Source organism: Trachurus trachurus (assembly GCF_905171665.1).
Source record: "Trachurus trachurus genome assembly, chromosome: 24".
NCBI classification, from domain to species: domain Eukaryota; kingdom Metazoa; phylum Chordata; class Actinopteri; order Carangiformes; family Carangidae; genus Trachurus; species Trachurus trachurus.
The window spans coordinates 25,251,862-25,275,529 of NC_139910.1; the positions used below are offsets into that span (position 1 = coordinate 25,251,862).

A 23,668-nucleotide genomic window follows, 5' to 3' on the forward strand; every position below is an offset into this window, starting at 1 on the left:
ACCCAAAAGCCAAATATCCCTAACTTTTTGTGAGTATAGGTATTTGTCAGTGTTACTTATTAATGTTTGGTTGCATTTTTGTTTCTAACCTGACTAAACTGTCTGAATATTCAGGCATTTCGTCAGTTTCCCAGCTCTGTATCTGCCAGCATGTTCATTGATGTCAGGAGCTCTAAAAGCATTTACAGGTTTTGTGTGTACAACCTTACCTTTCTGAAGCACGGCACAAAGTCTGGAAACATATGGCTCAAACAAGATTATGTACAACTTTAAGAAATGTTTACACAGCAGGTAGCGTGTTTTACGCCTTTGAAGTGAAGCAGTAAATTAAAAGGGGACATTTTTCTTTTGTGTGTCTTTAGGTTGTTCTCTCCGATGAGGGATTTTAGCAAAATGCAAAAGATATACTAGTGGGAGTAGCTGGAGTCTCTCGGCTGCTACAAAGCAAACACTTCACTCTGGAATGACAGGGACATCAAGTGTGCTTATAAAAACAGACATTTAGCTGCATTGGGATTTATTCTTTGTGCATATACTTAAGCATTTCATAAAAAATATACATTCATTTGTGCCCATTGTCTCTTTTTACAAATATATACTGCATAGAATAAAAACAAGTCATAAAGTTTGTCAATGCATAAAAGCAGGTGGTAAAATAGAGAAAAACAACAAATTCATCACATCTTCATGATAGAGACAGTACATCATGTTGGTTCAAAAGACAAACAAAACGGCATATTGTTCAAGAGGCACCATAGTTGTAAATGAGACTAAATAAATTTAGCACAAACACATTGGCATGATAATAATAGTACAGATTGGTCATAGGATAAACAGTGTTTAAATAGCTGGTGAGGAGTCAAAGTGGTAAAACATGTAACAGTGAATCTATTTTGGTTTAAACCTTTTAAATACAGTCAATTCAGGCTTTTATAAATAACATTTAAACCATGGACGGCATATCTTCCTTCACAGTGTACAAACAGGTCGGCTCCTACAAAGTATCTCTGTGAAATCTCAGCGTTTCACCTCCCGCTGTCGAGCACCTTCAGTGATTGCCTGCTTGAGGTAGTCGAGGAGGATTAGTGTTGAGTGCAAGGCCTCCTAGGATGGTCAAGTTGTTCTTTGTTCTGGATGAGCACCAGGCAGGTAGAGTCAGCCGTAAGCACCGTGTGTTTGGGTTTGTAGAGATACAGATAAAAGCTTCACTTGAGATTGAAGCTAATCTGTGAGGGGTCCGGCCCTGTGGACGGTGGAGTCGTCCAAGTCCGAACAGGCCAGGCGTTTGCTCGGCGCTGCAGCACAGAGATTGAGGGATGATGGAAGATAGGCAAAAGAAAAAATAAAACAGATGTCATTCATCGCAATCCAAAACATCAAAGCAAGTTATTTATTTCTACGGTTACATGAATGCATTCCTAATGGAAAGTAAAACCTGAACGATTACCGCTACCTGGTAATGCCAACGTAGTCATGAGTGTGTGTGATAATTGTATTGTGAATTAACACTGGTGTTCAACAGCCATAAATATGTTTTGGACACTAGAATTCTTGGAGGTAAAACAGACACAAAGCCACAGTAAAGTACGCTCCGCTCGCACGCTGCCAAATATCTGTAAGCAGCTTAGCAAAGTGCTACAATTGATTCTGGCTGTGAGTCACTGGCACTGATACAGACAGACACACATCCAGAGCAGCGACGGAAAGTTCAGTCAAGTTGAGCTCTGGGTGTCGCAGTGAAATTCATCACGTATTATTATGTCAGCAGCCAGAACTATCCTTCAAATACCTGCTTTGACTGAAAACGATCAAAAGTTGATGTACGGTAAGAAGAAAAGAAAAGTTTTGTTGTTTAAATAATAATGTGATGTACACATTAAAAATACATTTATGCGTCAGTAACTGTGTGTGTAAGTGTATTTTTTACTGTATTTTATTGCTTATTGCTGAGGTATTACAACGTCATACTCACACAGTGTGTCAGACCTCAGCGTGCTGCTGAGGAACGTGCTGGGGTCTTTGATGGAGGAAGAAAGAGCAGCCAGTCTCAGGCTCCTGGACGTGGTGTCCATCTTCTCGTCCTGGAGGACAAGTGGACACAGTGACAAGAATAGATAGTATATATGAGACTGTGATACATTTCAATGTATATGAGCGGTGGTCCAACCCGAGGAAGGCTCGAGCTTTACACGCTGCCACTTGTCGTCTTGAGTTGAGATGACATTCATGACGTGCATAATGTGATGATGAAACGATTCAACAAATTGAATGAACCTACATCCGTGACAGATGGACCCAACCAGGCCTGAGCCAAAACCTAATAACTATCCACCCAGTAACTGGTGAGTTGGTGACAGCTTACTGACAATGACATCTCTTGCATGGCTCAATTTCATGTTTAAGAATTTCCTGTGCTCTCTATCCATAAGTGTCAGAGACTCTGTACGAGTATGATACTATATTTTATATGTTGTTGGGCACACAGACGACACCGTCAAATGTACTGCACCATTCATTTAGAGCTGTGGGCTAAATCTGGTCGTCCCCAAAATGCTTGTTTAGACGTCACGGCAGCTCCACGGAAAAATGAAACATTCTGTTCGGGAGGTGAGTGATTTGTGGACTGCGGTGCACCTGTGTATGATACAAGCCTCTTTTAGAGACATTTATTTGCTCGTAAACATGCAGGCAAAAGGGTCTTTACTACAGCCTGAGCAGATGCCTCTAAATATTTTGTGATTCTGTTTTCAAGGTCCACCAAGTCACTGCTGTCTTGAGTTGAGTTGAACTCTTGTGACAGATGTCCTGTAATGTCCAGGACATGCACGGACCCAAAAGTAATCCTGTCTGAACAGAGCTTTGCAAACCGGTGTTTCAGGCTGAGACTGTTCTGTGTGAGTGCGCGAGGGCTGTTTGTTGCTGGCGCTGACGACTCTGATCAAGATGGAAGTCTGGTAAAGACATTTCCATCCATCGCTTTTCCTTAAACAAACCCCAAGTGGACTGCAGCTATTAAGATAATGCTACAGCCACTTATCACTCAACATGGGAGTCGTTTGGCAGACCGAGGGGGTAATCTGGCAGATTAAAACCGTTGAAACAGCGACTGTATGGCTGTTTTGGGGAGGCCGCATACTGCTAATGGCAATCAGCTGTCAGCGATGATGTCTTGATGGCTCCCTTGACTGCTGTGTGGCTCTGAAGATGACTGGCAATTAACAGTTCAATTCGGCTTTCCTTTGAGTCTACTATATTTGTGCCACTGCTCGAGTTTGCCCACTCTGTGCATCCACCATGCATTACCAGCATGTGAAACTATTCATTTATTCATACAAGTTGCAAATTAGGTGCAGTGCACACATTGGCACCAGTGTGGGCGAGCTAGACTCATAAATGGCTCTCAAAGTCTAGGCTATCCTTATCCAAACGGCTGCTGTTTGAACAAAGCAGTGCAATTAGTGACTGAAATAGAAAAAGTGTGGGTTGTTGTTTGAGAGTACAAGCTCTTGAAGGCATTAGAAAGCTCATTTTTATAGCGTAGAGCTGCAACTGTCTGCGTGAGTGTGTGTTTGTGTGCGTCATACTCTGTACTCTTGGATTCTGCGTTTGGATTCGTCCAGCTGGTGCTGCAGGTCCCAGACGATCTCTTTGTATTTGGTGTAACGCTGCTCCACCATCTCCCTCTGCCGCTGTGACTCCTGGAGGAGCAAAACAGAGACTGTGACATTATACACAACAAAGCACACAGACACAACAGTCTGTAACCAGGGAAAAGGACAAAAGGCCGAGCACTGTGACGGTCCTAGGTCTGCTGTCAAAGTAGAGGAACACTGAAATGAATTACATGGCTCAATGTGGTGAGGCATTGACCAATAACATGAATGGATGCATCTAGTAAAATGTGACATATTGTTGTGTAATGTTGGCACCAAAAACAGAGACACAACGGACATAGAGGAACATGGTTGTATGGTACAGGATCCAACAAAATCACATCACTTTTTTTTTTTTCTTCAGTGAACATGAGATGCAAAAATAATCTTATTCAACAACATCTGCAAAAATAATTACCACATCAATTTTTATTTTATTTTTTGCAAATCAATAGTGTGAATGTTTTTTGTGTTTAATTGGACCTGAATAAAGTTGATTAATAAACATTTCAAACAAACAAAGAAATAAGAAGAACCCAGCTGAGACTCCAGTGAACTCACCTCTAAATCTTTGAAGTTCTCCATCAGACACTGTTTTTCAGGAATTGACTCCAAGTGGTCCAGAGCTACTCTTGTGTTCTGAAGACACACATGAAAAATCAGATCATAAACAACAATATTAGGTCTTGGTTTGACTCCAAGTCATTTGACTATGGCATTTTGTGCTTAACACAATAAGTAATAATAATAATAATGCACTGGAATTAAAAAGAGAAGCAGGTGCAGGAAGCTGCAGCTCATATATTCTGTTTTAGTGTAATAGTCTTCATTAGAAATGTCCTCTATTATCATTTAACCCTCACAACATGATTAATTACCATGAAGGTAAACAGGAGGCTCTACACACTACAACACAAGAAGGGCTACATGGAGAATTAAACATAGGTAAATATTTTTGTGCATCATCCCAGTTCTCTTAATTGCCTCCCTGTTTTCATCCCGTTTCTTTTCCTCGTTCTTCCTCTCACTTGAAAATGCAGAGAGGATGAAAGAGCAAAGAGAGGTGTGAAAAGCACGGAGGGAATAATCAATGAAACAAAACATTGAGTGGAAATGAAATGTTGTTCCCAGTCAAGGGTCATGTGAGGCAATGATTACTGATGATGGCTGCACAGCTGCACGGCCTGTCTGTGAGCTTCAGCTGCTCCGTAGAGTCCACGGATGCCTTTGTATTTGCACAGATAATGGGATGTACTGCCCAGATAACAAGGCTACACAGCTGACACTGTGTTATTTATGTCTTCCCACATGACAATAAGGGACATGAGTTATTGGGCTGTATATAAAATATGTTATGTATTTTAAAATGAACTGAATGAGAACCACTGAAAGATCCACCGCAGATTTACAGACGAGAAATGTGAAGGAATTTTGTTCCCTTTAGCATTGTTGTCACGACAACTTTACATAGTTACACAACTGTTCAGCGCTAAGTTTTTTGTTTGTGTCTAGATGGAGCCAATGTTATCCTCTGTAGCTAGGGTAACCAGGGTCTTATATTTCGCGAACACGCACTAAACAGATCAAGTCAACTCACATATAACAGTCAGGTGATAGAACATGTGACCATGACCAGGCTCCAGTGACCAGTAGAGTCTACACACAGATTTTAGACTATACACTGTAGTTTAACCTTATTTTGGTTAAATGCAATCGCAGATGATTGACATCATTTTCATAGTCATCACAGCAATCAAATGAATTAACCAGAGTAAGATGATGAAGAGAAATGGAAGCACTGAGCCACATTCCAAGTGTCTTAGCAAAAGGTCTGAATACTGATCTTATCCCCAATGTGAAATTTCAGCTTTTGCTTTTTCATAAATTTGCAAAAAATTCTGCTTTCACTTTGTCATTATGGGTATTGAGTGCTGATGGATAAATTTAAATGATTTTAGCATAAGTCTGGAACATGACAAAATAAGGAAAGGTGGTCTGAATACTGATCTGAGCTTAATGACAGACTGGCCAGACTGGAGCTTCACCTCACTGAAAGACGAGAGCGAGAGAAATATTTATGTTTTTTTTTATATACGGTGACATTCCAGCTGTTGGTTGAGGTGATTGTCATGAGACAACCATGCTTACATATAAACAATTAGCTTAGACAGTTAGAGCTGGTAATTATTTAACAGATAATAATGGCAACATGTGAGGAGGTTTGGTTTTACTGGGAACAATCCAGGATCGGGATAATTTCTAGTCAAATATGGATTGTATGACATCAACGGCTGCTGCTGTATGAATGTGCTCCATTAGCCATCATCGATGTCACGCTGTGTGGTCAATTCAAAGGCTAATTGAGGACTTTTGTTACAACACACTTGGCACATTCTTTGATTAAGAAACTACTCCAGCTGCACTCCACTCTATTCATTCCTCCACTGTACGTTTCAATAGCCTTCCCATTCCCATTCAGGTGAAGCATTTAAGCATCAAAAGAACTGGTTGTTACAGGGCGTCACGCTGATTGCTACACTGAATGGCGCCCTGGCATACGAGTTAGCCTGGCTGGACGATCCCCCGCCACCCGGGATGTGTGGATGATGGGTCGATGCACCCCGGGGATGCTGTGCTGTTGACTTGATGGTGGTCTGAGGTATTTCCTCTTCTTTCTCACAATGGTTAATTAAAGGTTGAAGTGGTCAAGCATGCCGTATAAGTGATGGATGGACAGTGTGTGTTCGACAGCTTCATTTATTTATTTATTTTCCCGGAGTAAAAAAGGACCTTGGGTCAATATAACCTTTCAACAGTGCTAAGTAATTTCAGGCCTGACATCTTATGGCTGATTAAGGATGTTAGTGGTGGACGCTCATGGTTTGGATGGTGGTGGGGTCAATAATGTATTGTCAGTACAGCTCTTTTCTTAACCCTGTCAGTAAGATGTATGATGACTAACACAGTCATCCACTGTCTCAAAGGGATAGCTCAGCATTCTCGCAAATTGGCCCATTGCCATAATCCCTAGTCCTAGGAGTATGTTTGTTACCTTTAATTGTTGGTGCAAGCTGTTTTTAGAACGGCGGAGCAGAGCCGCAAGCTGCTCAGAGCTACGCTACGGAGGCTCATGGGATTTCTTGGTTTCCCTCATCAAACTCATCAAATACACAATCCAACAACACCCCAAAACTCTGGTGGACAAGTTGTGACCTGCACATTCACCACGCTATGAGATAATAACAGAATGTTACGAGACAGAGTTGTTTTCGAGGCAAATGCAGAGACTGCTTGCTGAAAAACTGCCCTCGACCGGGGTGTTTTTGCATGAATTTACCTTGAAAACAACTTGGTCTCCTAACGTTTCATTATTATCTCATACTAGTGTGGTGAATGTGCAGGTCACAACTTGTCCACCAGAGTGTTTTGGAGTTGTTGGATTGTGTATTTGATGAGTTTGATGAGGGAAACTAAGAAATCCCATGAGCCTCTGTAGTGTAGCTCTGAGCAGCTCGCAGCTCGGCTTGGCCGTTCCAAAAATAGCTTGCACAGACAAATAAAGGTAACAAACATACTCCTTAAACTACAGGGATTATGGCAATGGGCTAATTTGCCAAAATGTTGAACTATCCCTTTAACCACAGCTGTAATTTCCAACCCTGTGTTTTGCGAGACCATGTTTGTTTGCATGATAAACCAACATGACAAACTTCAGACACTTCCAATCTAAACCAGAATATACGCAGTATATACAATTTTCTTATCTCTAGCCATTACTTTGAATAAAGCAACAAACCTTACCATCTCTAGATCCAAAACACGATCCTGCAAACACACACAAACACAACATTACTTCATATGCATATAAAAGTGACAACCAATGCTGAAGTAAGATTCAAACTCCAAAAATGAGCCAGAAAATGATGCAAGGCTGCGAGGCCAGCTAGCCGTTCAAAACGGTGGATTAGCAGGGAGAAACTCGGAACATGTGTGTGGGAGAAAAGTGACAGAAGAAGAGGAATAGAGTGTTCCAACAAATGGATAACAGGGGAAGGAAATGCAGAGGCTAGGGGAAAGAGTCTGTAGCGCACAACAGCCTTCTTATCACACACACTGACACACACGCACACACAAAGACAAACCGCTCCCGCCGCTCATCCAGCTCCTGACTGATGTTCCCTCTCTAACGATGCATAAGTGATGCTATGCCTCTTATCTGCCACTCAAACGCACACCTGCTCCCCACCCCCCTCCCTCCACCACACCACCGGCTGCCTCTCTTTCTGCCTGTAATGTGTTGATGGTTTGTAACAAGGGTACTTTCTTTTCATCAGCCCTCCCACTAACTTCTTCTCCTTTTTTCTTTCTTCTTTCTTAAACTCGCCCGCATCCCTCAGTCTATCTGTCTTTCCTCACTACATCTCTCTCTCCTCATCCTTCATAATTAAAAGCTCGGCTGGGTCTGAGAGGGCTGATTAATTGCACGCGAGCTCTGGCAGGTGCCATCACGCAGCCACAGATGGAAACCCTGCTATCTAACACGCGCGTACACACACTCACACAGGGACAGACACACATTTGGAAAACGATTGCTTAGCTGACATTTTAGTGTGTGTGTGTGTGTGTGTGTCAGACGTTGTTTAATGGTGAGTAAAGGGCCGGTGGGGTGCGAGGGGCCGGTCCACCACAGACTAGGTGAGCTGGTGGCCTGCCAAGTATAGATGTTGCAGGACTGAAAGACACAGACGAGGCCTCTGGTGGCTTTTAAACTCCAAGGCCTTGTGTCTGCAGTAATTAGCTACTTGTTCAAGCAAGGCTGCGAGGAGTCTGTCAGGCCCACGGCTGTGTACTAATGTTTGTAGCTTTGCATCACAGGACTCAGATGACTGAAGCCCAGCAGTTGCTCAAAATCAACTCGAGTGATATGCAAAAAAAAAAAAAAGAAGGGAAGGAATCTGAAGCCAAAATGGTGCATAAACAAAAACAGCACAAGCTGTCTCTTTTTGGCAACATACAGCTGAAACCGGGCCAGCTACTGTAGATAATAACATCTCATAGCCAGAGTGCAGGTTAATGGATGCAAACAGATATGGATTAATAAAGACATTATGCCGACCTGAAGGCTCCTCATTTCTTCCTCCTTCCTGCGACTCCTCTCCAGCAGCTCTGAAATGAGCAAAGTGTGTTAGACAACAATTTGCTGTTGATGAATTGAGTGGAGAAGCACCAGAGACTTCTAATCCAGTCTGAAAGTAATGATAGCAGGGTAAGAACATGCATATTGCATAATGTTAAATGGTCAGTACCAAATTATACATTTTGATCCTCGATTTATATTTTGACAATATGCTCACTTACATAACTTATATAACGTCTGTAGAAACCACACGAGCCTCATTATCAGTTAAGATTTTTCTGACAAGCATTTATAATAAATATGAATATAAATATCGTACCATCAACAGCTGTGTTTTTTCAAGAGTGCATTTACTCAACCTGTCATTCAAAATAAATGAAAATATTATGAAGGATTTACATTTCCTTTTTCACGCAGAGCTATGCAATTACAGCACCCCTGACATCTGAAACTATTAGGACAGAGCACAACAGCACAACAACAACATTTAGTTTTTCATCAATAACTTGTGGAAAGGTAGGGCTCAGACATTTAACCTGCCTGCACACCAGCTAAGATGATTCTTTTATAGTCGTTTAAATGTGTTTTGGTCATATGATAAATGTTTGTCAGCACAGTTTTCCACCAGACAGACAGGTGGAGGAAAGTCTATTTGTTGACTGCAGCAACAAATTGTTTTTAATTACAATTACTGGTTGTTTGTTTAATGAGATGTTGTTTTAGAGCAATAACTCTGAATTCATTTAGCAAAAGAGTTTAATTAAGCAAATGTCACAATATTTACCCAATTTTACTCAGCTTGGTATAAAACCGAGCAGTTTTTTTTACCAAGTGTGCATCTGTTTTAATGGAATGGTAGCAACACACTATTTGGAATAATGAAAACAATGACAATATTCAATATCCTTTTATCTCAATTAATTTAGTGAAATATCTTAATGAACTACTTTCTCTGATGAAGAACAACTTCATAATTGTGCAGCCTGTGTGTTTGGGATTTAGTCTCTTGTTTTAATTGGCTTCAAATGTGACTCAGGCCAACGAGTTTAACATCAAACATATCACAATATGAGACACTCTCCACTGACACATGTACCCGCTAATGACATGATCGCATTTTCGGAAAGCATCACAGTCAAGTCCACCAGTAGAGTACCTGTAAGAGTGTAGTCACTTAAAATACTGGTACATTTCCCTTGCCCTCTGTCTCCTATAGTTTAAAATCCAGTCACCTGTGGATGCCTGACTTTCCTCCTCCTCCTCCACCTGACGTGTAAACAAATATCTTACAACAAAGGTCAACCCCCACTTGACAGAAACACTTGAAAAAGCAAAACACCATGTCCGTCTATGGGCTAAACCCACAGTGTCTGTCTCAAAGCTCTGCTTGTAGCTCGCCTGTTAAAATGTACCTTCAAGTCAGCAGAGGAGACGTTAGTGTTAGTCTGCTGCTGCCAATCTGCCGCTGCTCTGACTCACCCTATCACATCACACCTACTGCGGTAGGCCCTGTAATACTAGAACTTATTATCGGCACATGCAGCGTAGACTTGTCTAAAGGAGAAAGGCCCATGGAGAGTGCTGCACAAGTCAAGTAGACAACCTGCACTTTAATCTGACACCAGTATTCACTGAGACAATTTCAGCGGGTCACACAGGGTTCTGCAAACTGCAGGCATTAACAGCAAATCTACTGAGATAAGGACAAAAGTCTGTGAGAAAAATACATCTCATAAGAATATAATTCCCAGTTTGATAATATAATACAACAGAACTGAGTAAACAGCTGTGATAAGGAAGGGTGAACTTATTTGCTACACTGCATTGCTGAGTGGATTTGTTCAAAGTGCATCGTGTCATCACTGCTCATCGGAGTGCATGTGCTCAGGCATGGCAGGGATTTGTAAGTGTTGTGTTGCTCTGCAGTAACACAACAACAGAATCACTGAGCAGCCACTTTACTGAGGAGCCATATTCAAAACACAGGCGATAAAATCTTAATTCCTGCACCTTCAACACAAACAAGCAGATCTGGGAGCTGTCGTGACACGCAGCTTATTCTTAGGTCTAATTACTGAGGAGACCATATCAGTGTGTCTGCCTGCAGAGAAGACAGGCAATGCTGTCAAATGGCTGATTGAGTCAAAAGACGGAGTGAACTGTGTTCTGGGGGTGAGGCTGTGTCATCAGATTGCTTATCTTTATGGTGCGATGTCTCACTTCTATAGCAAAACACAGACACACACAAATGGAGAATTGTTTGTCTCTCTCTCTATTCTCAGACTATGACAACCTCTATGGTCTCAGTGTGTCTTTTAACTCTCTTTCTCTGCCTTAATGGAACACAAATTAGACCCATTTCCTTGTATTGTTCAGCCCAAGAGCCGAAAACAAGTTGTTCTTCCTCCTCCGGCTTACGGCTCATTAAAAGAAATTCAGTCAGAAAAGCGACTTTGGACAAGAAAAATAAGCCAATTTTCCCCAGAAGTCTCAAAGTTCACACACATTATGATTACAAATGTTCAAAAAAGCATCTTAAACAGACCGACCCGTGTGCATCCTTCTCAATGTACAGACAGACGGCCATTTTCAGCAGCATCCTAAAAAAAAATACTAACAAAAACACTTCTGTTATATAAAGCCATTGAATTAGTAACTGCTCTTAATGAAGGTGTGATTAAATGGAAATGAGGGAGGAAGAAAACAGGAAGTCAGCATAGGACTCTGCTGTATTCATGAAAAGAAATGGTCAAAGAACGACTGCATTTTCATTAAGAGCTTGCTATAGTAAATATTCATAAATTCAAATGTGGACGACCAAAGGGTTTCTTGTCCAGTGCTTTTCTGGTGCCGTATTAGCTGCCTAATAAAGAACACAGAGCCAGATTAGTCTCACACTGACGCTGTTCTGTGACAAATTTTATATAGCAGGGTGGCGTGACTCACTGGTATTCTTTGATGACGACAGTAAGACTGTTTGAGCCATGAAAAATACGAAAATAAAAACACCACACACGCAATGCATTCTCACATGCCTCCTAATTGCGTGCGAAATGAAAATGAATTGTGTTCTAATTAAATAGTGTTTGTGTGTGTACTGTGTACCTTTCTTTTCAGTGCTGAGGGAGTGCAGCAGCTTCTCCTGCTGGTCCAGGCGCTGCAGGAGAGCGGCCTGCTCCGAGTCGCGGCTCTGCCTGAGGGCCCTCAACTGATCCCGGGTTTGCTGATGCTGCTTCCTCAGGCGCTGTTCTCTTGTGTCGCGCTCACGCACCTCCTCACACAGCCAGCGCACCTTCGTCTGGTTGGTTCAATACATATACAGGGGCATCTCAATGAATTAGAATATCATGGAAAAGTTCATTTATGTCAATAGTTCAATTCAAAAAGTGAAACTAATACATGATATAGATCCTTTACACACACACACTGAAGTATTCTATGTCTTTATTTCATTTAATTGTAATTATTTTGGCTTACATTTAATGAAAACCCCAAATTCAGTATGTCCAGAACAATTAAAAAAATGATTGTTAATACAGAATTGTTGGTCTCCTGGAAAGTATGTCCATTTATATGCACTCAATACTTGGTTGGGGCGCCTTTTGCTTCAATAACTGCATCATTTCGGCGTGGCATGGAGGCAACAGCCTGTGGCACTGCTGAGGTGTTATGGAAGCCCAGGTTGCTTTGATAGTGGCCTCCAGCTCATCTGCATTTTTGGGTCTAGTGTTTCTCATCTGCCTCCTCACAATACCCCATAGATTCTCTATGGGCTCGAGGTATATCGTCAGCCCAGAATGTATTTTTACGGAGGTGGAGTTGGGTGGGTTTGGATGGGTTCTTATATTCAAAGGTTGCAATGGAGACATTAAGAGATGTAGCACATTGGGAAGGGGAAGTGGCTGATTTAAGTCCACCTCAGGGCCCGCATCCCAGTCCCATCTGATAATAAAATGATTTTCCTCCTATACAGTGCTCCCATTGGTTTTCTCAAGCAGAGGACTGCACACTAATCAATGCAAAAGACTTCACATAGGAACTTAATTAAGTCCCCTGTCAGATAAAAGAGTATCACAAGGGAATGCTGTTTTCCCTTTAAAGTAAAATCCTCTCATAAAAAAAATTAATTCCTCTCCTGTTTAAAGTCTTCAGAGCTACTAGTTCTGGACTGTCTTCAAATCCCTGCTTAAATGTCCGCACGACACAAAGTCAATTGGTATTCTGTCTTTCTGATGTTGACCGTAGAGTTAACCTCAAGTTCGGACAAGAGGCTGGACAAAATGAGTGTGATAGATGCTCAGAGGAAACACAGTGGCCCACAAAGACAAATTAATATGAAACACACTGTCAATACAACAGCGGGTATAAATCAATTTACAATGTTTCATATAACAGATTGTTTTAGCCAAGAAAAATTATTGGTTAAATGGGTTTTTCTAACTGTGCTCTGTACGCCTGTAAATCATGCCTAGATTTTACTACCATAAAAACTCCTAACAAGGGAGCTAATTATCGCTCTTGTTCTCCAGTGTTTTATTTTTGTAAATGCACAGTAGTCTGAAAGCATTTCTGACAGGAGATATACATTACAGTGATAAACACTAGGAATTGTGCAAACACGTTTTAACTCAGTATCATGCATCACTGCTACGGCCGTAATTACATGTAACAGTGCAACACTGTGCGCAGCATATGGGGACAGCTCTCTCTTTCAGAGCCAGGTGCTGTAACCTCTTATGATTATCATGGAAAGATATTCTGTCAAAAATCACAGTTTCATTGTGATCACTGCTGACTCTCATCACACATCAGAGTGCTCAAAGTGGTTTCCTCGACAACGAGGTAGAAAAATCTGACTCGTTACAGCGTGAACGATTAATTAAAGTTCACAAAAACCAAATCATTGATTATATATACACCGTATGCTGCTTTCTTTCATTCGATAATCTGCTATATGGCTTGAATGAGCATGGTGGTCATGGTAAAACAGTTTCAACAATTGATTATGTGGAGAGATCTCTCGTACAGAAGGCAGCGTTTTATTGCATGTAATGATCATACCTTTGTCTCGGCTAGCCAGCGATGAGGGTCTTTTACTAATCCGGGTTTCTGTGAGATCGCCTGTTAAAACAGAACAGAGAGAGTTGAATGCAAATGTGAGCTTTCCTGCATTTGAAGCATGCTATGCAAATTCCAGCACTTCAAATGGTCTGCACTGCAGAGGAGAGAAGTTGTAATTATTTTCTTTTGGACGTGAGCTGTCTAAACAGAAACAAAAGTATTATGAGACATTGTGGGAGAAGAAGCAAAAATAGAACTGAAAAATGTGGATGGACAAACAACTGGATAACAATCAAAAGAACAGCCTGCTGTTAAACCCTGAACTTTTGTGAAGAAACTCTTCTGCCGATTTAAATTGGCATGCGTATGTGTTAAACTATACACACACACACACACGCACGTAGACACACGCACCTGCACACAGAGGTTGTGTGTGTGTCATAAAAATGAGCTCAGGGAGTAGGTTCCATCCATCCCAGACAAGCTTGTCAGCATCAACAATACAGACTGACTGTCGTCTAACTCCTAATGACTGCTGACAAACACACACACACACCCTCTAACACCCTAAGAAAAAAGACACTCGCAGATAAACAGTCACACAACTACTGTAGATGACGCTCAGTGGAGGGCACAACCCTGACAAAGCTACACAGTTGTGATGTTCAAGCGCCACATGTGGAGCTTTCACCGAAGGGTTAACAATCTCTGAGCAAATCCATCCAAGTTACAGTGAGCTGAGCCAAGACATGTAATTTATAATAAAATAATCTACTTCACAAAGCTCATGGAGCACGCATTCTTTAATATGATTTGTTGTTTACCCAGCATTAACAATTTTACAATTCATGGAGGCAAATAATTGTTTGTGTGCTTACTGTTTCCTTCTGCACTGTTTAATATTCTTACTACTTACTGTAAGTAATTCAGTAAATTGTTCATACAATTTAAATATTTACTAATCGAGCATTACACAAATTTTTGTACCTTTGTACTTTATATTTTACATACTTAGTAAAGAGTTTTAGACTTGAATCTCCACAGTTTCACACTGTTCTGTGGCCATTAGAGCTGGACTTTAACCACTGCACCAAGTTTTGAAATAAATGGAAATCCAGGTTATCTTTTTTCCCCCAATTAGAGCAGACAGTGATAGTGCTGAGATAAAGTGAGCGCATGGAGAAATACGTGACATGCAACAAAGGATATTGTGGTTGTACATTATGCATCTTAACCACTGGGCCTCCACCACACCATGAAGTCTCTCTTTTATCAGGACAAAGCTCTCCCGCATCTCTCTGTTGTCTGATTCTGCCAATTATGGAGGTTTGTCTTTGTTCTCAAACAGGACTAGACTGTGTATACACAGTCAGTCCAAAAACCACCCTGTGTTATAACAATGACAAGGGCTGTGTTGGTGCGGCTATGTTGCTGCAGGTACCACTAACCTGTAATAGGATGCATGAGGTTAAGTTTAAAGAGGAACTATGCAAGTCCGGCCGCTTTTCCTCTGTTTTGCTAACCCTCCTCCTGGCCATGTGCATTTGTTTACAACAAAGCCAGCGAAAGATCAATACATGGACCAGTGGATAGTTATATAACATATACGATGTTACTACGAGTATGTCTGTGTAGTCTTAACTGTCATTAACAAACGATTACGAGTTACGGAGTGTCGCGGTGCACAGAGACGAGAGCTGGAACACGGGGGCGGCGGCCAGGTACTACACTGAACGTTGCAATGTTGGTTTTCAGCCATGAGACACCAGGTTGAAGGCAGAGAGCCTCCATTCTCACTCGTAACAAGTCACAAGTCATGTAGTTAAGGATCACAATTACTCCAGGGATTTTTAATTAAGGTAAAACTGTAGCATAGCCACGGGAATTATCCTGCTTGGTTCCGCTTTAAGTGACGGATCCAGGAATTTAGGGATGAGGCTAAAACATTTATCAGTTTTGTAATCCTACAAAGAATTTTACAAATGTAGAAAGTTGTCATGGCATTTTAAGAAATATTGTATCTTTCACAGCAACAGCCAGGTAAACATTGGAAATACTTCACACTTGTTACAAAGCTATCAAACAGAAATATGCATTTCCACAAATTAGGTAAGAATTTAGGCCTGATGGTGAGAAAGAGATCACCAAATTATAATTCATGTAAACATGAATGTCTATACAAAGTTTCATTGCAGCTATCAAGACATTTCACTCAAAATTACAAATGTCAACCTCATTATGGAAACAGAGGCCAAACTAGGAGACCACTAAAACTCATTACAATTCATCATATGGGAATGTTTACAAAATGTTGGACCAATCCATCAAGTAGATGTTGAGATATTTTCACGGAGACAACGGAAGCTCTGCCCTGCTGGTGGCATTGCAAGAAGTCAGGGGATCACTGGAAATGACAGAAAAATACTTCCACAGCGGGATTCATTGTCTGGGCACAACGGATATTTGCACCAAATTTCATGACAACCCATCAAATAGATTGAGATATGTCAGTCCGAACCAAAGAGGTGGAACAACTAACTGACACTGTCATCCCTAGAGCCACGCCACCAGAATGGTAAAACATTTTTCAAATGTCGACATGAATCTCTTTTGACATTACATAACTATTAAAAAGAAGTACTACACATTGACTCTTTGCCCTGTGATCAACCTTTTCAAAAGGATTTTGTGCAAATCTTGTCATAAGGAAACCGCATGCCTCTCTGCATGACACACAGCCAGAGAAAAAACATACTCCCTCCTGCTACACTGGTAAAAAGACGTGACATATTCACACACGGCCATGAACAAAGACAACAAAACAGTAGAAACCTGTGGCAAGGGTTTTTTTTTTTATGCATAATCAACTGAGATGGGAAGGCACACGGCAGGATTTTCTTTTGACCCCTTTCTGTCCCATGCCACGGCAGACAACACCGTCAAGGCACGCAGCACTTTTCAACCTGTCACTCAAATCCAGATCCAAGCAAAACAAATTTCCCAAGTTGTTGCCACTGCAGCTCAAAGTACGGCGAACGGAGCGCTGCTGTGCAGAGGTCCTCGTCTCTGGGAGTGTACAACCGCATGGCAGAGTGTGTGACTGCGTGGGAGGATGAAACGCGCCGGCATGCTTCTCGCTTTTCTCCCTCTTTACTCTTTCCTGAACCATCAAAGGCAGGGTTGGCGTGCTGGCAGACAAAAAGGAGGTGAAACTGCTGAAAAACTGAACAAGTAGGCTGGGAGTTGAAAGAGTTGTCTGTGGGGCTGAAGTGAAAGAAAATGCCACTATTTTGTCAGCAGCGCCGCCGTGAAATCCAAGTGTCTGCCACTGCTAATTTAAATGTGGGACTGCGTGGTGTGTATGTCTCTTTCCGAACGCGAGTAAATCTTTGGTTACAGTTTGTTTGTTTCACCCCCCTGCTGAGAGAATGGTAAAGATAGCAAAGTTTAGAGAAAGGAAGAAAAAGCAAGAGATGTTATACAGTTCTAACCGCAAGTGGAAAGGACACAGGAGGATATTTTATAGATAACTCATTAGCGCATTTCTCTTCATCAAACGGTTTGAAGTGAAGGGAAGCAGGAAAGTCAGTGGAGAAACAACATTAAATGACAAATGTCCTAGTCTGGGCTTAAACACAGAGCTCTGCTGTTACATTGTGTGCACTCACTTGAGTCAACTGTGCTCAGGAGAGGAAAAAGATCCTGGGCGACAAAACTGGATTCGGGGTTGCGATCAATTTTTGATCGATTTCGATTATTGCCTATATTTCCTCGATATCACATGGCAGTAAAAACCAGCCTGTCACTCTGCTGTTCTGTCTACTCCGCCTCCTGTCATGAGCGTGTACAGTATAGTTTGTTTGAGCTGCAGCAGCTAAAGCTAAAGGAAAGCAGGATCAAGTGAAAGTTATAAAAGAAGGAGGAAATTAGTAGAAGTGGAGCCAATGGCAACTTAAGCGATGGTGAACGAGTGGAGCGGTCAGTTCTCCTGTCTCGGGTCGTCATGTGTAAAGAAGCCTGGCAGTGTTGAGTCAGAGTGACCTGATTATATGACGGTAAGAAAGTGGAGGAGAAAAGTCCGAGTGTGAAAACACTGAGCTGCTCCTGACGTTTACTCTGCGGTAACACGTCTCGTTGGCTCATCTACGGCGTGAAGAAAGCTAAGGCTAAGAACTGTTCCACCTCTCATGAACATTAAAGTGAACTCACGTCGTCCTCCCAAACTAAACACGTTCTCTGTTTTCTTCAGGATTCAGTCAGAATGCTCATTGAACTGGCAGCATCAGCAAAAAATACATATTGTAACGAAATATCGAGAATCGATCAATATGGAAAAATATATCATTTTTTTGCAATATCGCCCACACAGGAAGTATGTCACAGGTGAGAGTCCCATCAGGTCAAGGGGTTATGTTGATTATTCACTGAAAAGCTGATAAGTCTTTTGGTTTGTTACTATCAAAACAGTTTCTCTCATTCAAGATCTTCCTTAGCAACTGATTTACCAAGATAAAGTAAAGTCTGACAGTGTACTACTGTTTTTTTCCTCATTAACTTTCAATCGCCACTACACTGTCCTACAATATCTTGCATTAATGCCTCCAAAGAGAAGAAAGGAAAGAGAGTATCACAAGGTAACTGAAACCTAATACACCCCTTAACTGTTAATGATTCCCCTCATTAGGCCAATCACTAGTGAGTTTGACTTCTTCTCAACATGACAGATTACAGATGAGGAGAGGCGTTGGCTCGCATGTCTGGCTGTTGCACTGCTGGAGCCGACTGGGAAATCTATAAGAGCAGATAAGAGCTGCCGGGGTTCATTAGCCTGGAGCAGCAGAGGAAAAGCAGCTTGGAGCAAGTTGGGGAGAGTGGACGTTGTGTACAATGTGTTTATTAGTGTATGAACATGTGGCTATTTCCAACAGGCAACATGCTTCAAACTGTCAAGTAGGCTCTGTAGAAGCTTTATTGAGCAGAACAGGAATTTCATTATGAACTGTATTTAATCAGGTAGACTTAATGAGATTGAGAGCTGTTTCTCATAACCAGACGACCACACAAACAGGCAGCATACAAAAATACTGGAAAAATCAGGGCTACAATTATGTAGAGTGAACTTTGTTTAAAAGGATTTACATTTACAGGTGGCTTAACAAGACCGCATAGCGTTACATTTCTCATACTAGTGGGTATGAGAGAGCAGTAATTCTGCCCGTTTATATAAGCAGAAACACAAAAAACATGTTTTTCATAAACATAACGTTCATAATGTTCTTTTCAAAAATGTGTCTCTGCAATAAGAAATGATTGTATCCATCTGATTTTCCCTTCTTCAGCAATTTAATCTTCACTCTATTAGAAGAACAAAGAACCTAACCCTCTGAAGACAAAAATAATATTTTTAATCAATAGAAGCCTCCAGCTGATGCAGCCTTCATCCTGGCACACAGTACCATATGTATGTGTAAGATAAGCGTTGCTTGATGAGAGTGAAAGCATGTGTGCACTGATCAATGCTGTATAGAATGTGTGTGCGTAGACTTAAACTCTTAACGTTCCTTAGCCAAGACCCACTGGTTAAGCTCAGAATGAACCAACATAAAGCTCAAATTAACACAATGAGACTACTTTGGAAAGCTGACCTTTCTGACCTGAACTGAAGATGAAGATGTAGTTAGTTTTAAGGCGTTGGTAAACCACTACAACAGTAAGTTAATATTGGAGCAGTAATGCTTACGTTTGCTGTGCCTGCTGGTGGTGTAAAGAGGCAACTGTTTGCTAACATGTCCATTAACAAGTCAGTGGTATTATCAGGACTCTGAGCTTGTTTTGCAGCTTTACTGCCTTATAGAGGTCAAACTCTGTTAAATACAGCTTTAAAACAAAAAAAAAGGAAGGACAAAATATAATGTAAGTTAAATACCTGCAGTTTGTCTTCACCATTCCTCGCCAGGCTGCGGCAGGCGGCGTCTAGCTCCTCACCCATGGAGCTAAGGATCGCCTCTTGCTCTGCTTCCACCCGCAACACTCTCTCCTCCAGCTCTGACTCCAAAGCATGTCTCCGATCGCCTGACCTGACCTGAGAGCAGAAGACAGCTGAGTGGGGTATAGTGGATGCAAATAAGCTACTGCTTTCTAGTTTTTTTCCCCCCATCATTTGAATTTTATAAAGCAGTATGAAAAAACATGAATTCACAGGTGATTTTCTGTGGATAACCACATTAAAACAAAAGAGCCAATTCAGTAGCTTCTCACACAAACAGATGGAGGTAAGTTTCATTCTCTGGTCAGCATTGTCAACAGTTCAGGATCTCTACCAGGACACAGTCGATCGATATGTCCGCGGCAGAGGAACCAACTGATCAGCGGTGCCCAGGGACCGTGAATCATTATCCTGTCCCTGGGACAATAAACCATCCATGTTACATTAATAAGTGCCCCTTTTTTTTACCTCCATTCACCTGATTTCAAATCAATACATGGATTCCCCCAAAGAGCCCCACAAAACTTATCAGGGGGCTGTCAGAGAGGTGAATAGAGGTTCAATACTTCATCTGCTGCTGTTAAACACCCAAGGACGTATTGATAAAGGCCCTTTAAAAATAGTGCTGACTTGGCACCGCTTACCCTTTCAAACCACGCTTAGGTTTATATGATCACATGACCTTATCAGATATTCTACATCGTAATGTAAGGGTGGGAGCAATGTCCTGGTAATGACATTGGATACTTCATATTTATTGGAATTATTTTCATGTCATTTGATATTAGTCACTAGATTTCAAAAGCAAAGCGAAGGAAGCAGGACTTACTTTTTCATCCAGTTCCTGTTTGAGTAGATGGCACTTTCTCTGGAGAAGAGCATGTGCATTTTCTTTGGTGCTCAGCTGCGCTGCCAGCTTATCACACTCATCCTTCATCCTGTCCAACTTGATGCGCAGCACCCCACACAGCTCTTTGTCTGACACTGCATCTGCCTAGTAGAGAGTGGATATGTTAAAGGCCATGATACAGTACACAGGCAATAACTCAAAAAATATCAACTTCTAGCAGGTTGCAGTTTGTTTTTTTATGAGATTTCCTTGATTAAACACAAAAATATGGTGGGAATAGGAGTAAAAAGCACAAATAAGTTTTCAAAGTTGTGTTTTGTGGATCGCACAGATGGTACGCCTAATTTGCCAATGTACCCTAACACCTTGTAAAAGGTCTTGGTCTGACTTGACATTCTGCAGCTCTACACAGAGGACACCATGTAATGGGTCAGGAGGATGGGTAAATACCACTGCCGAGCCTCTGAAATCATTGCCAGTGTCCTTGATGCATGTCTCAGCCTCGCAAAGGAAAAATCCAGCTCAGACATTACAGCTTTCTATCTGCACTGATCACATTATCACCCAGCTCAAGATACAGTAAAGTGGAATGAACAACAATGACTGAGTACTAGCAGTGTCGGGAGTGACACAAACAAAGACAAAAAATGGAAAAACAGAGCTGCTTGGAGTGAGGAGAGAGAAAAAACTGATGGAAAATGCAAAATTAGAACTGGAGGGAGGCAGTAAGAGAGGGATTAAGACAGAGAGAGATGGTGGGAGGAGAGACAGAGTGAGGGAGAAATCAAGAGTGAGAGGACAAGGACAAGGAAATAAGAATATTTTAAGGTTTCCCTGACAGTTGACTGTATCAAAATTGTAATATAGGCTTCTGGCTATGCTCTATGAATATTGGGTGGGCTTCTTAGGGACATCTGCAGCAGCCCAAGGCTAGTACTTAAAAACACTCTAGCAAACGCCCTTGTCCTTACTGCACTTGGAAATGACACCATTACAATGAGCTATGTCAGATATTAATACCATTCAGCGCAGCTAATGGGCTAAACTCAGCCATATCAGAGAAGACCATGCCCCTTAAGAAACAATGTACCCACGAGGACTCATCATGGGGGTGGGGTGATGCTGGAGTAAATCAAGGAGTCCCCTATCTCTCTAACACTGCCTTGATGAGACTTCTGAGGTCTGATATCAGGGTTTTTAAATATTCACGCTCGGAGCTGTGGAATGGCCGTGAGGATCCACGGGACACCACACTCCATTAAGAGCTCAGCTATCCTCGCTTCACCCACACTCAGAGGACAGAGCCCTGGCCAATGAGGGAAATTACTCTAAATGAGATTTTTGTCTGTGTCTCGTTGAGTCGGAAATTTGCCAGATGTTTAGTGGCTGAGGCATGTTACCCTGTTGCTGAATTTGTAGTGCGTGCCAATGATACTAAATGTCAATTAGAGTGTGGCACTCTGTGATCCATGCCTAGGTGTGCAGAAAAGAAATCCCTTTGGTCGGCTTATGACCTTGACATCTCAAAAGACAAATTAGGAGTGTGTGGAACACGTTATCTGATCTGATCTGCTACATTATGCATAGCTCTGCACTGCTTTTTAAGAGGGGCCTTTAGGTGAGTTTAAAACATTTTAGAGATACTCTTACCTTACCTCTTGCCAAAGGTTAGATGTAAATATTGATACTAGTGCCATGTTTGAATGCTAAATATGTAGCTAAAGCCAGCAGCTAGTATTCTTTACTCAGTCTGCTCTCAGCCTGGCTCTGGTCCCACTTAACAGCACCGCTAAAACTCACTAATTAACCAGTTACAGTATGTCTGACTTATTATACAAAAACCAAACTGAGTAAATACAGCAATTTGTCTTTTCTGGGACCAGCTTCCAGGCAACCAGTAGCCTCATGGAAATCACTGCTACCACATTTTGTTGGCTTGTTACAGTCCCAGTCTAGCTGTTCCCAGTCTTTATGCTAAGCTAAGATAACCGGCTGCTGGCTCTAGCTCCACATTTAGAAGAAAATGAGCGGATTTTTTTTTAACCGTTCCTTTGACTGTGCATTTATTTGACTGAAAAGACATTTTGTTAAAAAAAAAAAACAGGACCTACATTAACGTCCTTCAGAAGTGCCTGCAATTCATCTCGCTCCTTACGGTAGAGCTTAAGTGCTTCCTGCACTTCACGCTCCTTCTTCATCCTGCTGTCCTCCATTGTTGCCTTCATGTTGCCCAGTTCCTTCTGATGCACCTCTCTCTCCAGCTTCAGCTGTTGCCCCAGCGCCGTCCGCTCCTCCTGCACCACTGTCAGCTTAGCCTGCAGGTCTGAGGCACCCCTCTGAAGCTCCTTCCTGGAGCTTTCCTCCTCAACTAACTGCTGAGCTAGCTGGGCACGGGCTGAGGTCATCTGCTTCAGGGCGGCCTGGAGCTCAGCCTGTGCGTCCTGGTCTCTGTGACAACGGCGGGCTTGGCTGTCGGCTCGTTCCTCCAGCCTCTGGTTCTCTTCCCTTAGTCTTGCTTGGATGGCCGCCTGACGCTGAATCTCTCCCTCCAGGGCAGCCGAGGCCTCTCTTACCTGGGGTAAGGAACGCTATTAGGATCATATCAAAGCTTTTTAATGACTCTTGAGCTAAGTTTGTGTTGCACAGTATTTAAAAAAATATATAAAATTTAATAGCAGCTCACTCTGAGCAAGACAAATTAATCTATGAATTTCAGCCATGCCTGTGGTTAGGCTGGGAACGTGCTTGGAACCAACAAGCACTTTAAAAAAGTAGATTTGATATATGTCCTGGCTAACAGCACAACTTCAATGCGTGTGCTACTTTCAAACAAATGTCATAATTACATAACATCCAAACAGCAAAACTATTTGATTCAACCTGCCACAAATAAAGTATAATTATTATTAACCTCTAATTGATGTCATGTATGTAGTGTAGTGTTGTTGTTATTGTTGTCTTATTATTGCAATGGTAGTGTA

At 41.8% G+C, this 23,668-nt stretch overlaps 1 protein-coding gene across 1 annotated transcript in view; it reads right to left on the minus strand.

Annotated features, from left to right (window-relative positions):
* Positions 1 to 631: 631 nt before the first annotated feature.
* The window catches only part of cep128 (centrosomal protein 128), a gene marked incomplete at its 5' end in the record, with an annotated part of 37,019 nt that continues 13,982 nt past the window's right edge, over positions 632 to 23,668 (minus strand). The window contains 11 exons of the mRNA XM_084001134.1: positions 632 to 1,295; positions 1,973 to 2,081; positions 3,585 to 3,698; positions 4,215 to 4,292; positions 7,455 to 7,478; positions 8,770 to 8,819; positions 11,896 to 12,088; positions 13,852 to 13,911; positions 19,778 to 19,933; positions 20,667 to 20,831; positions 22,799 to 23,260. Coding sequence (XP_083857260.1) covers positions 1,222 to 1,295; positions 1,973 to 2,081; positions 3,585 to 3,698; positions 4,215 to 4,292; positions 7,455 to 7,478; positions 8,770 to 8,819; positions 11,896 to 12,088; positions 13,852 to 13,911; positions 19,778 to 19,933; positions 20,667 to 20,831; positions 22,799 to 23,260 — 1,485 coding nt within the window. The 3' untranslated portion in view covers positions 632 to 1,221. The remainder of the gene's footprint in view (positions 1,296 to 1,972; positions 2,082 to 3,584; positions 3,699 to 4,214; positions 4,293 to 7,454; positions 7,479 to 8,769; positions 8,820 to 11,895; positions 12,089 to 13,851; positions 13,912 to 19,777; positions 19,934 to 20,666; positions 20,832 to 22,798; positions 23,261 to 23,668) is intronic.